This window comes from Lepidochelys kempii, chromosome 1 (genome assembly GCF_965140285.1).
Source record: "Lepidochelys kempii isolate rLepKem1 chromosome 1, rLepKem1.hap1, whole genome shotgun sequence".
Classification (NCBI taxonomy): domain Eukaryota; kingdom Metazoa; phylum Chordata; order Testudines; family Cheloniidae; genus Lepidochelys; species Lepidochelys kempii.
In genome coordinates this window covers 290,503,048-290,521,001 of record NC_136380.1, presented here as the reverse complement: position 1 = coordinate 290,521,001, position 17,954 = coordinate 290,503,048, and the positions used below count along the sequence as shown (strand labels likewise).

General features: G+C 42.4%; 1 protein-coding gene across 2 annotated transcripts in view; it reads right to left on the bottom strand.

Annotated features, from left to right (window-relative positions):
- Positions 1 to 9,683: 9,683 nt before the first annotated feature.
- The window catches only part of WIF1 (Wnt inhibitory factor 1), a 54,940-nt gene continuing 46,669 nt past the window's right edge, over positions 9,684 to 17,954 (bottom strand). The window contains exons 8-10 of one of the 2 annotated variants that reach the window (XM_073331486.1): positions 14,509 to 14,538; positions 13,743 to 13,838; positions 9,684 to 10,391 (exon numbers count right to left, since the gene is read on the bottom strand). In XM_073331486.1, coding sequence (XP_073187587.1) covers positions 10,270 to 10,391; positions 13,743 to 13,838; positions 14,509 to 14,538 — 248 coding nt within the window. In that variant the 3' untranslated portion in view covers positions 9,684 to 10,269. Of the gene's footprint in view, positions 10,392 to 13,742; positions 13,839 to 14,442; positions 14,539 to 17,954 lie in introns of both variants that reach the window. The other variant, XM_073331494.2, reaches the window with a different exon arrangement.

The window sequence follows — 17,954 nt, the reverse complement described above, 5'->3', positions numbered from 1 at the left end:
GCCCCACTTGCTGCCCCCGCGCGCCTCCCCCGGGTCCTGGAGCGACCCCTGCCTCCCCCCTGTAGCTCCACGCTGGCTCTGCTCTGCTGGCTCCCGGCATGAACTGCCGCCGCAGGGTTCTAGTGCCCTCACATCCAGCTTGCCCTTCCCTGCCCCTGCCCCTGCCCTTCTGCCTCAGACCCTTCCTTTTGACGGCGGGACCCTTCACCAGCACAGGGCCCCCCCCGCCCACATTCACTACTCCTGCCCCACACTGGACAAGGGGCGCCCCATCTCCAGCCGCCAGTGAGGCTACAGTGAAGGGCAGCAGCAGGGGAGGAGGCGCACACGTGGTGGCAACCCCACCCCGGCACCCACCACAGAGGAGGCAAGGGGGCTTCCTGGACCTGAGAGGGGCCCTAGGAGCATGTGCAGTGACAATGGTGTGGGGTGAGTGTGCTGCTGGGGATGGGGGGCCCCCTCCCCCAGAGCTCACTGCTGCTGGTGGGGAGAGGTCTGAGGGGAGTCCTCCACTCTGGCCCCAGCCCCGGGGCAGCCTGCCTCCACCCCAAACTCATCCCCAGCCCTGCCCCACCCCAGAGCCTGCACCCCTAGCCAGAGCCCTCATCCCCCTGCACCCCAACCCTCTGCTCCAGCCCTGAGCCTCTCCAACACCCAAACCCCTCATCCCCAGCTGCAGACGGACCCCTCACCCCCCTGCACCCCAACCCTCTGCCCCAGCCCTGAGCCCCGTCCTGCATCATGAACCCCTCATCCCCAGCCCCACCACAACCCTCACCCCTGAACCCCCTCCCTCCGCACCCCCTCCCATCCCCAAACTCCATCCCAGAGCCCTCACCCCCACCCGCTGCCCCAGCCCGGAGCCTGCACCCAGCAACCAAACTCCCTCCCAGAGCCTGCACCCTGCACCCCTCCTGCACCCCAATCCCCTGCCCCAGCCCAGAGCCTGCAGCCCAGACCTCTACCCCCAACCCAAACTCCCTCCCAGAGCCTTAGGCAGGTGGGGGTGGGGGCAGAGTTGCGGGGGGAGCGGGTTCTGGGCACCACCAAAATTTCTACAAACCTGCCACCCCTGCCTGTGGGTAGGGTGTTGACTGGAGACTTGGGTTTGAGTCTCTACTTTGCCACAGACTTTGTGTTACCTTAGTTTGTCTGGGCCTTAATTCCCCATCTCTAAAATAGGGATAGAAGTACTTCCTTCTGTGACCTACCCTAGCACCCCCATATTTACCAGGTGATATGATTATGATATGTTTTATGCACAGTATGCCTTGTTAGGTATCATTCTAAAAGTCTTCATCTGTTAAACATTAATATCCTGTTGGATTGTACGTGCTGTCGTTGTATCTGAAGTTATGAATATTAAATATTGACTATGTACCATGATATAAATGTGTTTGCTCCTGGAGTGACACCCACAAGGCAGTTTGCATCCAGTCTAGCCAGCACATTGTGGATGAACCATTCAAAGTAATGGCCCATTAAGAAACACAATAGGCCATAGAAGAAGCTTATCCTCGCCGGATGGGCTTTCCTGGGGACACTTCAGCCAGTCTATGAATAATGGCTGCTAAGACTTCTTGAAGCATGCAAGGGTATGTGACTAGATCATGTAATATTGGACACTATCTTGTGCTTGTATTTTTCCACAAACTCTGCTGGGGACTTTGCTTGGAAGAATGAAATTTCCTCCACATGGAAGAAGCTATAAAAGGGACATCATCACAGGGCTTCACTCCCCCTACAACACAACACCTGGAAACACCTTAGGAACAAAGACTGAACTGGAGAAGGGGGTCTGAGGCGGGAAAGAAAGAATTCCAGCCTGTGTATGGAAGAGTAGTGGACTGTTTCTACCATCAGGGTGAGACACTACTTAATTCAAATCCTGTCTAGTTTATAGAACTTACATTGCAGTTTTGTTTTGTTTCTTAGGTAATCTACTTTCAGCTGTACATTTATTACTTATAATCTCTTAAAATCTATCTTTCTGTAGTTAATACATCTGTTTTATATTTTTTACCTAAAATAGTGTGTTGTTTGAAGTACAAAAGGGAAATCTGCTCAGGAACAGGGGCTGGTGCATTGTCCTCTCCACATCGGGGAACGGATGGACTGGGTAATAAATGTATACTTGTCAGGCTTTTGACCAGGACAAAATAGTATAGTTCTGAGGTCCTAGGCTGGGGAGCTGTGTGGGACTGGCTGGAGCCTCTCTATTGTTGGCTCATGAATAGCTAGTGAAAGCATTCATGTACCTGCAGCTGGGTGTGTCCCTGTTAGTGTATGGCTGTGTAAGTGCAAGTCCTGGAGAGGACTGCAGCTTGTCACAGTCTCACAGTGTGAGGGGGACCCAGACTGGTATGCCAGAGGGCTCAGCGGTACCCCAGTTCCAGGTTGCACCTCGGGGAAGTCCATCACACCTCCCTGCTCATAGGGGTGTTGTGAAGGTGAATATATCAAAGATACATTAAAGATATATTTGACAGTACTGGGGACCTATTAGTCCCTTAGATAAATGTGCTTTGCTGCTTAAAGCTTCCTAGTGTGGAGCTGTTGATTTGAAAATGAAATGGTTGAAATGCAGTAGCTCAGCCCTCTCCCAAACTTTGCCTGTTCCTCAAGAAATAAGATTTTTTGGTCTGCCCAGGAGGCTGGCTAAGATTTGTAAAGCTACCTGTGCCTTTTGGACACCTCATTGTTATTCATTTTAATGGCAGTTGTGTCCGAATATCTTAGGGAAACGCAACCATCTCTTGTAATTTTTTTGAATGCTAAGTCAATCCAGATTAGGTATCTATAGAACTTGGATCATTTCTCTTCCACACTTTAAAGATGGGGGCTATGGCAGCTAGAACACAAACACCTGCGTTAACTAGCTGTGTCTCTGACAGAGGAAAATAATTATTCATGGTCAGACATGCACCAGTTTGGTTAAAAATGGAAATAATTATACAGGAGTGAGCCTCATCTGCTGCTTTGCAGTTAATTTACAATCAGTTTGTGTAGGGTTTCCCTGAAGGCAACAGTGCAAAAAGGCACTGTACTCATAAGGATGAAAGTGTTTTTACAGCCCAGTGGCTATCTCTGGCCAAATGGACACATCTGTCTCTTAGCTCAGTATATTCTTGGATAGAGAAGATCAGACTCTTGATGAACAGCAGGGCATAACGGGATGATAATGCAGATGTTTTAAATATGAAGCAATTTACTGGAGACACCTTTTAGTGAATATCTCCCATTTTTCAATTTCCAAGACTGTATTGCAGGCCGAGATTTTGGAGTGGAGACATAAAGGTGTAAAGTTCCAAGGAAGTAGTAGCTTGAATCCCACATCACTGTTGTAAATGCACTAGCTTACATTTTTTGGCAATGCTACCAACTACAAATCTTTCCCAAATGTTATTAAAACATCGGTCCCTTTTTCTGAATGTATGTCTTAATTAATTCAGTTCTTTGGTGTTTTTTTAATTGATTTTCTCATACATGCACTTTCTACCCCCCAAAGATAATGGAAGAGATTTTTAATAATTTCTTGTCTACTGACAAAATTGTTTCCATCGCCCCAATAGAATTCTTCTATAGGGATTCCAGGTGATTTAGTGGAACTACTGGTGACAGACAAGCTGATAAGCTGCAGACTGCCGCTGCTAAATTTAGCCAACAAATGTCAGATATCTTTAAAAAAACAGGAGTACTTGTGGCACGTTAGCGACTAACAACTTTATTTGAGCATAAGCTTTCATGGGCTATAGCCCACTTCATCGATGCATAGAATGGAACATATAGCAAGAAGATATATATACATACAGAGAACATGAAAAGGTGGAAGTTGCCACACCAACTCTAAGAGGCTAATTAATTAAGATGAGCTATTATCAGCAGGAGATAAACCGGACAGTCTCTACGCAAAAGAATAAATGGACACAAATCTGACATCAGGAATCATAACGTTCAAAAACCAGTAAGAGAACACTTCAACCTCTCTGGTCACTCAGTAACAGACTTAAAGGTGGCAATTTTGCAACAGAAAAGCTTCAAGAACCGGCTCCAACAAAAACTGCTGAACTAGAATTAATTTGCAAACTTGATACCATTAACTTGAGCTTGAATAGAGACTGGGAGTGGCTGGGTCATTGCACAAATTGAATCTATTTCCCCATGTTAAGTATCCTCACACTTTCTTGTCAACTGTCTGAAATGGGCCATCTTGATTATCACTTCAAAAAATTTTTTCCTCCTGCTGATAATAGCTCATCTTAATTAATTAGCATCTTAGAGTTGGTATGGCAACTTCCACCTTTTCATGTTCTCTGTATGTATATATATCTTATTATATGTTCCATTCTATGCATCCAATGAAATGAGCTGTAGCCCATGAAAGCTTATGCTCTAATAAATTTATTAGTCTCTAAGGTGCCACAAATACTCCTGTTCTTTTTGCGGACACAGACTAACACGGCTGCTAGTCTGAAAGATAGCTTTTATTTTCCTTTGGGTTCCCAAAATCTCATAATTTTGATACATGGAAATGTTTTTGGATATGCACCATAGAAATCCTTCTAAAAAAACATTGCAGCCTCAGGTCTTAACTTTAAGAGGAAGTGTGTTATGGGCTGTATGAAATAGAATATGTCAGAGGCTGGCTTTGTGTTAATGTTGTCAAAGGTTATGCGTACATATTTGCATGTGAGTGATTTCTTTTAGTTAGGAACTATTTTGTGGTACTGTACACACACTGGACGACGTTGAGAACTTTTCTTGGGTAACAATCATGCTCCATTTATGGTGAATGACTTTTCCACTAGCACAAGGCACTGGTGAAATTCAAAAAAGGAGCACTTAATGCTTTGGGAGCAACAGCAAAAGTGTTTCAGTCTGAAGTAATAAGTGTTCATCATTTTTATGAACATAATTTATAGGAGCTCTTTAGCAACTGCACTGAAAATGCCCATGGCTGAAATGCCAGGATGGTTCTTTTGGTTAGTAGTAATTCAACACTTTTAAAATTCTCCTTTTCAAAAGCTGCACATCTGGGGAGGGCGGGGGGGGGGGGGGGGGAGTGGGGCCTGGCCATGGCCGTGTCATAAACAGCAGACTCACGTGTTCATTGCATTTACAGTTTCTTGCCCATTTCACCTGGGAATGCATCTATCATTCCAACCCTCTGGGCAGTTTTCAGATCACCACTTCTATATGAAAAATGGGCCTGTCACTAAAGTGTTCCCTTCATTCTCACAAACGTCACATTCCTACCACCCCCTTGCCCATAGATACATACATACCTCTAGCATTCGCCACCCACCCCCAGCTAAAGAGCAGGAAGTCAAAATTCAGTTTTAGACAACTGAACGTTTTAGGAGCCAGTGTCTTACAAACCAGCTGGGCTGGAACTGGTTGCATTAGTATCAATCTTTTAACTTTATTTTTAGGGTTCTTACTTAAGTGGCGCCCGTGCTTTGTACTGTGCAAGATGCAGGTAACGACATGAGGCCAGATTTGTAAAGGTGTTTCAGGTACCTAAAGATGCAGTAGCTGCCTAGTCGATTTTTTCCAAAAGCGCCCAGTTGGAATCAATAGGAGTTTGCCCTGGCCTCTTTTTAAACGCCTACCAAGCACCAATCTGCATCTTTAGGCAGCTAAGTAAATACCTTTGCAAATCTGGCCCATAAGCCTTGCCCCGATGAGATTACAACCTAAAACAGAGAAAAATACCCTGGGAGACTCAGCTGGCTTAGCATGCATGTCTGTATGAGGAGGTGATGGGGTGATGTTGACGTGAGGTTACAGTTGTGATCCCCACAGGACAAATGGATTTCCGCAGGGATCTGAGTCAAGCATTGGAGGCAGCTAGACACACTGGGTGACAGGTTATTCCATGCAAGAAAGGTGGCATGGACTGAAGAACTAGGACATGAGTGGGAGACTGGCATCACAGAAGTTAGGATGCGATGAGAGAAGCAGAGACGTAGGTGGGGGTTTGATTGGGCTGAGTCTTCAAGACATGGATGACATACTCAGCTGTGATTTGGCAGGCAAGGGGGGAGCTGCGGAGGGGGCTGAGGAGCGGGAGTAGTGTGTTTACTACCACTCATTTCTAATGCTGTGGTGCTTATTTGGCTTAGCCCTGGTACGTCACAAGATCCTGGACTTTGAAACTGCAGTAGCATTATCTATAGAAAGCTATTTTACATACTCTTTAGCTGTTTCTTTTATTTAGTAGTTTCTCTTCCTCTCAGGGCTGTGCAGCTGGACTTGTGGTGCAATGAAATCTGAATGTGTAGGTAGCAGGCTATGACAGATAGGGTCACTGGTTTGTTTTTTATTAAAGCTCTCGCAACTAGTTCTAAAACAGGTTTTCTGTCAAATGTGTGGAATATACCACATGCACAATGGCATGATGTGGAATGAAGGGTCTTATTTGTAATTGCTGGGGACGACCTGGTGAAATGTAGGAGTTGGAACTCGTTCCATCAACAGCTTTTTACCCTGTTATACCCTAACACAGTCTACGTACCATAGACGTTGTGTAGACAAGTGCAAAACCTAATAAAACCTTAAATCTGGACTTAAATTCTTTAATTAAACTTGCACAGAATAATTTTTTCACTATAGACTACTTAAATGAAGAGGAAAAAACATTTTAATTGTCTAGGTACTTTTCATGTTCCTTTAATCTGTACTTTTACAATTTCCATGGCAAGTTCATGAGTCAGGTGTGATACTAAACTCTCTCCTCTAAAACCTTATTTTTAGGCCCTGATGACCTTGCAGCAGCAACATATGCCCTGGGGTCACGAGGCTGTTAGCCATCTGTTGCAGCTTGTTCAGAATAGAGCAGCAGGGTTTAACCAATCATGGTGTCCTTTCCCTCTGCCTTCACACAAGTTATCTAAGACGTGAGGGACTGGCTTTAAACTGGTAGTGCTGATTGTTAAAGCACTGCTTATAAGTCCCGCTATAGGACCGCCTCCTAGAGCTTTGATCTGGTAGGAATTTGTGTTTGGACACCACTTGCCGCTCAGTCTTTCTTCACTTCGTTAAAAAAAGCCTCAGATCATTTCCCCAAAACATTCCCTCCCCCCGGGCAATGACCACTGTTGTGCTCGACATTATCACTTTCCTCTCCCACTCTACTTCCCATCTTTTGGTCTGTTTTGAATTTTAAGAGGGTGGCTTATGAAAAGCCCAGGACTGAATGGCAGCAGAGCCTGCACTCTGCTCTCACCCCCCACAGCTGGGCGCTCTAGCTCTGGCTGAGGCTAACACAGACTGGCAGGGCACTAGGGGAATTTTGTACTGTCTGTACCTCTTTCGTACAGTGGCCAGCTTTTTAAAAGGAACATTTATGTCACCACAGTCAGTAGCCTCCAGGAAGTGGGGAGGTCTTCCGGCTGCTCTGGAGCCAAGGCTGTATGCCATGGGGAGAGTTTGCCTTGCAGAGGAGTTTACAGATACATCCCTGTTCATAGCAGGATTACAGTCTAAGGGACTAGCCGGCAAGGAGTTCCGTCTGTGTTCCTGCAGCTAGAGGGTGGGTTGAGGTGTGCACACATGGCCATGTGCCTTTAGCGGCTCTCTGTTGCTGTTGAGAGCTCTGGCATCACATCAGCATGGTGGGGAAGTTCTTCTGCAGTGGGAACTGGAGTACTGCATCTTTTCCTATGCCCAGCTGCTCTGCTCTTTACCTTTATGCACATGAGGATAGCCATACTGGGTCAGACCAAAGGTCCATCTAGCCCAGTATCCTGTCTTCCAACAGTGGCCAGTGCCAGAGGCTTCAGAGGCAATGAACAGAACAGGGCAATTAGTGAGTCATCCATCCCCTGTTGTCCAGTCCCAGCTTCTACTAATCAGAGGTTTAGGGACACCTAGAGCATGGGGTTGCTTCGTTGACCATGGTGGCTAATAGCCATTGATCGATCTGTTCTCCATGAACTTATCTAATTCTTTTTTTAACACAGTTATACTTTTGGCCTTCACAACATCCCCTGGCAATGAGTTCCACAGGTTGACTGTGTGAAGCAGTACTTCCTTATGTTTGTGTGAAACCTGCTGCCTGGTTATTTCTTAGGGTGACCCCTGGTTATGTGAAGAGTAAATCACACTTCCTTATTCACTTTCTCCACACTGTTCATGATTTTTTACACCGCTGTGATAGCCCCCACTTAGTTGTCTCTTTTCTAATGTGAACAGTCCCAGTCTTTTTAATCTCGGTTCATAGGGAAGCTGTTTTATACCCCTAATTATTTTTGTTGCCCTTTCTGCACTGCTACTGTTGTACATGTTTTTTCTGTTCTCCATCTCCAGCAGGCTACACTCTGTGTCAAGAAGTGTGAAACTGATTTTTGACACCCTATATATTACTAGGCAGGAGGAGTTAACTCATGAAGACGGACAATAAATGGGCCTGATCCTACAGTCCTTACTCATCCATGTACAGGAGTGTTGCCTAAGTAAGAGCTGCTATAGTTCTTCCATCATGAATCAATCCCTCCTGTCTGTTAATCTTAGCCTCTAATGTACCGACATCTTTTTCAGACGTTCAGGTGCGCAGAACAAAGGCAGTACAGAGAGGTACTGTGCCTATGTTTCATATGATTCTGTATGTATACAGCCCCAAATGGCATTGTTTTGTAACTATCTCACATTGCAAGCTCTCTGATGAGCCAGGGGCATATAACGAGGCACCCATGTCTTGCTCACTTTTTGAGCACAACAGAATACGTGGGCCTAGTCTCTTAACAAAGAGGTGTCATCAGGGACGAACCATTTACTCATAAGTTGCCCATCCTAAAGGAAACTGAAGTACAAATTAAAGCTGCCCAAGTGTTTATATCCAGACCCTGTGCTTGCAAGGTAGAGCACTAATTATGATCCCAACAAGCTAAATCTGTATTGGTATTTCTATTCTACTGGGCCAGATCCCCATTTACACTAAGGCCCCTTTACGCTGCCAGCGTGATGCAAAGGGACCTTAATGTTAATGAGACTCACGCCCTATTGTTTTTATTAACACATGGATCTTTGGGACATGATCACGGCCTATGCGGTTAAGCTCTGTATACCACGCATGTGTGTGATGTAGAGAGGAAGGGAGAGAATAGATATCTGTTCATTTGTTTCCAATTTAAAACAAAAACACTATCCTGTAACCATAAACAAGGAGAGAAGCACATGGCAAACACAGTGATCTTAAACCCACTTCCCTGAGCAGCGTTTATACTTAGTTCCTGAAAATCCATGGCGTGTAGTAATTGCACGGACCAGTGTTCAGCATCCATAGTTTGCAGTGCAGGGAGATAACATGAACATTCTCTTGAGAGATCCTGTGAAATTATTGTGGAATCTGCCATTTGTTGCCATCTCCTCCTTTCCAAATGCAAAAATGTGCTCTTTTGAAGTATTTTTATAAGCCCCAGGGTAAAATACTATCTGTCAGGGATGATGTACCAATATCTGGGGAGGGGGAAATCAGTGAAAAAAGAAGAGTTGGGGTGATTTCTCTATTTTTTAGAAGTGGCATCCAACTGCCCTAGAGCTCACATCCCTTCAACATGTCACTAGTGAAATTATAACAGACCACGCCCTCAAAAAACTAAAGCAGCATCTTTATTTTGTACATAACCATCAGTATAAAAAGTTTATTACATAAGAGCTGTTTTGTTTACAATATATTATATTGCTTCAAGCCAATGCAAAAAGTTCATACATTATAGTTCTACTTTGTTTACAATATATTATATTGTTCAAATGACATAGTGTATATTTAATACAGAGCACTGCAAAATTGTTATGACCTACGATATTGTTGTATTGAGGTTTTTTTTAAATTAGGAAACTTTTTTGTAATTGTTCTAAGTACATGATAGTAACAATGCAAAACCAACCCTGACTGTTGCTTAGGCAAACTCTCTAATCATCAGACCAACCCAGGGCAGCTTCTACAAAATGCTTCACTTGGATATTGTTTCATTTTTGGAAAATATTTGCAGCTACATAATCAAAAAGGAAAGTTTAAACATTACTGAAATATAGTACAAAACACTGTCCAAAGCACTGAAACAAGAAGCCTATATAATCGTGCTAAAGAAGGATTTATAAAACTTAAAAGGAATAGTAAATATCAGCTCAGTGGTTTATAATGAAGCTAATAAAATTCAGGCCAGTAATCTTAACTGTAATGAACAGCATTTTAACATTCAACACATGAAAGGTTAATGAAGGCTATGAACTTTGTGTAACATAAAACGTTTCAGATGTTTGAGTTCACCAGATATAATTGGATTCGGGTGGAACATGCCTCTCTTCAGCCTTTTTAGGTGAAGGCGTGTGCTGTCTGTGCTTGGGGTCTGTCGGCCTCAGGGCACTCATAATGCTGGCTCCATACCCTGAAAAATTGAGAAAGAAACTACAAAAGCAGACTCCTGGTTCACTGTTAACATTTCAAACTAAAGAAGTTTTTCCCATGGGAATGTAGGGAATTTTAATACACATCACACAGGTCCCCACAGGAAAAAATGGGTGCCATAAGACAAAAAGTTAATCGCGACAGGATGCCGGCTCTCTGGCTTTTACCGTAAGGCTTCCTTATCACAGAATCACTGCACTACAAGTATACTTAGGGCTATGATACTGTGCTAGAGTCACACATGAACAACTCATGTTTGATGGACAGAGAGTCAAAGGCTGCCATTAGAGGTGAGCTTTAAAGTGGTATTATTGGTTTGCTGGGCATAAAAATCTCGGTGGAGAACGTGTGTTAATTATGTGCACTTTACTTCGTTTTAAAGCCAAATACAAAGAAAACGAGAATGGCAGCAACAAACACCCAGAAAAATAAATTAAGGATTTGAGATTCTTTGTTACTTTTTATCCCAGTTTCAGTATCAGTATCAGTGTTGTAACTGCAAAAAGAAAAGGAGTACTTGTGGCACCTTAAAGACTATCAAATTGATTAGAGTTGTAACTATTTGTTTACAGTTTCATTTACAAATCTAATTACAAAACCTCAAGAGGACATGACTTAAAAACTGAATTTCAGGTTTGCTTTATTTTTTTACCACTTCTCTTTAAGAATACTGTTGTACTGAGAAGCCATTTGTTCCAACTGCGCCTGTAACTTTTAAATCAGTGGTGCGAAAACTTTTCCTGTTGTGACCCGCCCCCCCTTACCAGTAATGGAATCTGTCCATGCCCCCTCCTCCATTACAGCACAGCTGGCTCAGCAGAGGAGCTTGGGCTGAAGGCATAGCATGGGGCTGAACTGGGGATGAAGGAGGATGTGAAACTACAGGCGGAGCTGGCCTGGGGGCAGAGCAGGGCTGGGTGGTGCTCCCTCCCCGCCTTCTGTGGGGGCTGGCCCGGGCCCTGCTCTCCACCCCTCTGAACGTTCCTCAGCACTCCCTAGGGGGTGTGCCCCACAGTTTGGGGACCACAGGTTTAAATTGTGGGGATTATTTTAATCTTTGTTTTATAGCCATTGACTTTCACAGCCAATGAAGTCACCCCGGAAGTAGCTACATTTTTTCTTTCTTTGAAATTAAACGTGAGTCTGACTGAGAGATACTTGGTTTTATTTGCAGAGTAAAATGAACTCAAGCACAAAGGGCCCTATGCACAGGGCCGCCCAGAGGATTCAGGGGGCCTGGTGTCTTTGGTGGAGGGGTCCTTCTGCTCCAGGTCTTCAGGGCAATTTGGCACCCCCCCGCCACCGAATTGCTGCCGAAGACCCAGAGCGGAAGACGTGGCGGCAGGTCCTTCACTCTGGGTTTGTTCGGCGGCACTGAAGGACCTGCTGCCGAAAACTCTCGTGGGGGCCCGGGGCAAATTGCCCCACTTACCCCACCCCACCCCCCCAGGCGGCCCTTCTTATGCATAGCTTCAGTAAGTTCTACTTAGGCTCGTAATACAGAGGTGAATTCTACCCAGGTGGCCCCCCCGATGACTGCAAAAGGTGTTTTGCCTAACTAAGAACTGCAGGACTACTGCCAGTCTTTAAACCAACGTATTTATTAACGAGGACTTCAAAGCCCTTGGAGCCGACACTAATGTGCGAATACAGAATCCTTGTACCATGCAGGCATGGTACACATTTTGTGCTGCTCTGGGAGCAGTAAAATGTACGTGTATTGACAATGCAAAAATGCTCCCTTGCTAGCTGGTAGGTTAACTTTACAGATGTGTTACAAAAAGATGGCATTAAAATGGATATTGATTTCCAGATACTTGATTTTTAGCTATACTGTGTCTGTTGTACGTGTTGAAGAATTTATTCTTTTGTCGGTGAATGGCATAGTTAGGGAAACAAATATACAATCCGACATCTTCTAAACTGATTCCCAAAGCCTTAATTTTAAACCATAACTCATTCCTGTCAGAGTATGTTTTTGCTTTATAAAAACACTCAGTTATTCTCGGATACATTTTAACATGCACACCTTTCTCTACCCAATGGATCACAGACATAGATTCATAGATATTTAGGTCAGAAGGGACCATTATGATCATCTAGTCAACATTATTTACAATTATTTTAGTTCAATTTGTACTATCATGTACAATGTCTGATGAATTTATTAAGCATATGGCATTAAAAATAAATTGTTCTGAAATTTTCATTTTTACTATATAATAATAAGGAGCAGCTTATACTCGTAACAAATATGCTAATTTTTTCTCTGCCACTTTTCAAATTAACTACTGATAGCAAACTAATAATGTTTACAGCAAACGTATATCTTATGAATGGTTGTATCAAAAAGCTTTCAATACTTCAATTTGTTACTGTTATAGTACTGTGTTTTATGATGTGTAAGGCTGAATTGGAATTTGTCACCTGGATCTAAATTGCTATTTCAAGTCATTTTATAACTTCTTGTTATTGGGAATAGAGTGTATATTAAATATGGAGATCTTGAGGATAAATTCATTCCTGGTTTAACTCCACTGAAGTCATCAGTTGCCTACACGTTGCACTAGGTGTCAAATGGATCAGCAAGCGGAAAACAATTAAATTATCATTTTCAACAAATGTAACATTGAGATCAACACATTTTGGAACCGTTAAGTCTGGTGTAAAAAAAAAAAAAAGTCAATTAACACCCCTACACACACCTAAATTTTAACCTGCTTTAAAGTTGGCTGAAAATTGGAGGGAAGATTTTGCCAAAACTTTGTCTATTTCTCTGAAATTTTGAAAAAATCCAATCAGCTCTAAACCCCTATGTAATATATTTTTATTTACAGAAATGTCTATCCAATGTTCTGAAAGCCTGATCCAAAGCCCCACTGATGTCAATGGGAATCATGTTGTTAGAGTATAATGTGTGCACAGCAGATAGAGCAGGGCGCACTTTCCAAGATTCTCATTGACTTCAGTGGGGTTTGAATCAGTCTCACCGCATGGGCAGAACATAAATTAGGTCACCTAGAAATTTTCTCTGTACCAAATTTTAGAATTCCCAATAGGCAAAAAAGTGAGGTTAATCACTGTAGAGTAGTTTTGAATTGTTTTATTCCTTTTTTGTAATTAATATACAGTTCAACAAAAAGTTTAAGTATTGAAAATGTTTGGGATAATTATTTTTATGCATACATTTAAAAAAAATTAAAGGATTATTAACTAAGGAGAGTGTTTTGTTTCTAGTGATTGTGTAGTAGCTTTGAGCCAGCCATTTATAGATGCAAGATGATCTGTGAAAAGCTCCGGTATGGATTCTCAGAGCTTTGTTCTCACTTACTTTTGTTGCAATGTCTTCCATGCCAGCCTTCTTTGCATTGACATTTGTTAGGTTCCACACAGGTTCCATATGATCCACAACCAGGTTCACAGACAGCTGTAATCAAGTGAGAACATGAATTCAACGTCCTTACATTTCACTCTGAGATAAAGTTATAGTTGCTTTCCCTGCTATTCTTTAGAATGTTAGTTTTGGCATGGCCAAGGCCGCTAGCAGTAAATCTATATTTTAAATTGACTGTGCAGAATTCTGAAAATAACTTGCCCCACTACTGAAATAAGGCCTTATTTAACTCCCTTATGTTGGTGCAAATCAGGAGTAACTCTATTGAAGTCAATGAAGACAGTAAGGGAGAGAAGAATCAGGCCCATAATATTTACATTCATGAAAAGGTAGATTTTCAGTGGTATTTTGAAATACCATAGAATTGAAATGTTATTATCCAGAAACACTTGCTTATTATACTGATGTGTTACTGCTTTAAAGAAACTCATACTATTGAAAGGTTTGGTGGTGGTTTTTTAGAAGTTTTGTTTTACAACCACCCCCATAACTTCAATAAATGAAGCATGTCCACAAAGTAAATTAACCTGAGCTACCCTGGCAACACATAGTTAGTGCTGATGTTGAGTAATAAGATACTGTATTGCTATCACAATGATCTTATAACAAGGATTGATTGAGTAGAGTTAGTACTTACGCTTTGAACACAGATCTCCTTGGTAACCTTTGGAGCACTTACATTTATTTTTACCAGTACATTTACCTCCATTTCTACACGGCTGTTGGCATTTGCCTAGAAATAGGAAACATGAAAACAATGGCCTTAGTACTCCACTTATACAAAAATAATTACAGGGAGAGGGAGGAAGATAACTGTTTTAAAAACACACTTTGTGTTTGAAATATTCATTGGCTCATATTGTTAAAAAGTCTTGTGTGTACGCAGTAGATCCTGTAGGGGGGCACTTTCTTATGGGCATGGGAAGTCTAGTTTTCCAAAGATTTATATGCATGCTTAAGCAGCTTGAAAATTGGGCTAGAACTGGGCATGGCCTCTGAGTGTCTACACAGACTTTGGCTACACTCATAGCACTGGGATTTTGAAGAGGGAATTCAGTGTGCCCTCTATGAGTACTGCCCATTTCTCTGTACCATCCTAGGGCAGCTTCAGCATAGTGTCACTGTCATCATTTTTCAGCTAGCTGCAAGGAATATGACCTCAGGGTCCAGGCAGCTGAGCACAAATGGAAGAAAGAGGGGAGGGATGTTAGGGCTTTCCTTAACAACAGGATGCTCCAGAACTGAACAAATGTTGCAAGTATTTGCAGGAAATAAATAGGTTGGCTGGGCCTGTCACCTTACAGTCAGAACCCTGTGTGCTCTGTAGATGCTGTAGAATTTGCTGCAGGATCCATTCCATGCTGCAATTTACTGCTCCAGAAACCAAGCTTTCGTTTAAAAAATGGTTCTAGCTTTCATGGTTGTGAAGAAAAGCTTGAAAATGTGAACTGAATGTAACCAAGGCAGTGACATCTACCTGAGTCTGCAGACAGCCTGAAACTTGAGTTAAAATAGCCATGAAGACATGGCACCCTGACTTTTAACTTAGGCTTTAACACAAGCTGCTAACCCATCGGGCAGCCTGGGTTGCACTTGAGTTGTTAACCTAAGTTAAAAGCTGAGTTGCCATGTTTTCATTGCTATTTTAACCTAAATTAGCCAGCACGGGTTAGCTAATCCAAGTGAAGAACACACCCTTTTTTGCAGTGTAGACATACCTGCAGATTAACTGTGGGCTAAAATGTCTTCTTGGAATGGAACAAAAGCTAAATGCTATGTGCTGTGCTATGCACAGATCTGTTAGTGGAAGAGAAAGTAAGATTGGGAAATGGAAAAAGAACAGCTCAGCTGGTGCAAGGAGGAGAAGAAATAAAAAAGAAAATTACTACTCGCCCGTCTCAGACTGAAACAGTAATTAGAGACAATGTATAACTACAGTAAGAAGAAACCCGAAGGACTTGGAGAATGCTTGTTAGTATTGCAAATTACGGTTAGTACATTTCCCACGAGTTTTAGAGAGGGACTCAGCTATTAAAGGATCTCTCAAAATGTTTAAACAATATAAAGGGGGGGGGGACCCACTCTGCAATCCTCTGAAGATGGCTTTCTGCCTAATGCAAAGGTTTTCTTCCCCTGTTTATTCTGAAACCTCCATGACTGAATGTAGCTGGCTCTGGATCTAAGGAAATGGAATGAGATTTGTTTCTCCTCTGATGTTAGAAGCCTGGTCTAGCATTTCTTTTTAGTCTCCCACTGTTGCACTAGTACTGGTGCAGTGCAGTCAGCCTGGCAGCAGCCATCGGCATTTCAACAGCCATGGCCCTGATCCCAGAAAGACCTAGGCATGTGCATAACTCTACTTGCTCCTAACTGAAGTCAATGAATTTTCAAGTTAGTTCTTAACATGTTTTGATCCTTTTTTCTTTATATAGGAATTGATTTACTACCTGGATTTCCATCTAAGTCAATGGGACTACTCATGTGAGTAAACCTGCATGTGTACCTAAGTCTCTGCAGGAGTAGGGCCCATCTCACCTACACCTGCCCTGGGTAAGGTTAAATGACACTGTGGTTAAAAATTCCAGAGGCTGGTCTACACTAGAGTTGCTCTTGCGGCTACCAGTGGTCCAGATGCACTAATGATAGTGCACCAGAAGGAGATTAAGAGAAGGGCTAGTTTCATCACAACCTTAAAGGAGCAAGCAAGATACACTTTTAAAACAAAAAAAGGAATGAAGACTGAGGAGTGTCCTACTTGTGATTCGTCTTTCAGGTAGATCCAGATTTGGCAGGTGCCTTGCTATATAACTTGAATATTGTGCTTTTAGAAAGACCTATTTTTTTTTAAGATGTTGCCACAGCAATGACAGATTACATGAGATCTGATTTCCAGCCTACAAGCGGGAGGTTTTAGAATACAGAGGAATTTAGTTTCTTATACCATGTTAGTGTCGGTTTAAATGGAATAGCTTTATTTACACGTTCTATACTACGGCTCAGTATATGAATTACAAAATAAAACATAAGCCACTGACAAAAAGTATGAACTGCTCACACTTTGGGTCAAGCTTGGATTATATTCATGTGATAAATTCCATCAAGGTCAATCTTTTCTCAAATGAGGGAAGGAAGGAGAGAGTGCCAAGGTGTCACATTCAGACTTGATGTAAGCAGATGCAAATGCAGTGGAAATCAATGGAGTTGTACCTGCTTACACAGCTCTGAGTTTGGCCCATAAAATTAGAATGAGAGGAAAGACACTTATACCATAACAGTGTTGAAAGACCACTTGTTCATTTGGGTAACAATAATAAAACTTCATGCTTCCCACTGACTTTGATTTTAATGAGATAAAAGCTGCTAGAAAACAATCTGTACAGCATATAAAGATAGAAGAATGTTTTGTAGATTACCCCGCCTATCTACATGCGAATACTGTGCCAAATTTAAGTCTTAACACATTCTGATTCTTTTTTCATTGTATAGTAATTGACTTATTACTATCTTCTGTTACTGCACTGTTTGCTGGACCTTATTTCCATCTGTATATTGAGATGATGAGTTAAATTTCACGTCTGTTGGAGATCTACTGATTTGCTTGTCTGTCTATACTGATGTTAAGCATTCAAAGAAAAAAAATCTTACAAATATAAGGCCAAACTCTATTCCCCTAACTCATGTGCATAGTTCCAATGAAGTCATTGAGATTACCTGCATGAGTAAGGCAAGAAAGATGCAGCACTGAATGTTGTTAGAAGGATACAATGCAAAAAGTATAAGCTGTGTGTATGTTTTCAAAACCAAAACCCTGGCACTCCATCCCAGCATGGGTCGCTACTAAATTAATCTAATTTAACAGAGCTGTGAGAAAACTCTTATCTTAGGCTAAGCTAATGTTTGACAGCTGGTGTCCCAGTTTTGTCCCAGGCTAGCTGCTCTCCACCTGCACCTTTACACAGAACAGTTAAATTGACTAAAGACTGAAATATTTTGAACGGCTTTGATGCTAAACATCTGAAAACAGCAAGTCTATTGATGTTTGTGACAAGAAGTTTTCAAGCTGCCATGTGAATGTAACTTAATACTTTCAACTGAAGCTGACACCCCGTACAGTCCTATGTCCCTTTCCCCCAATACCAATTAATATTT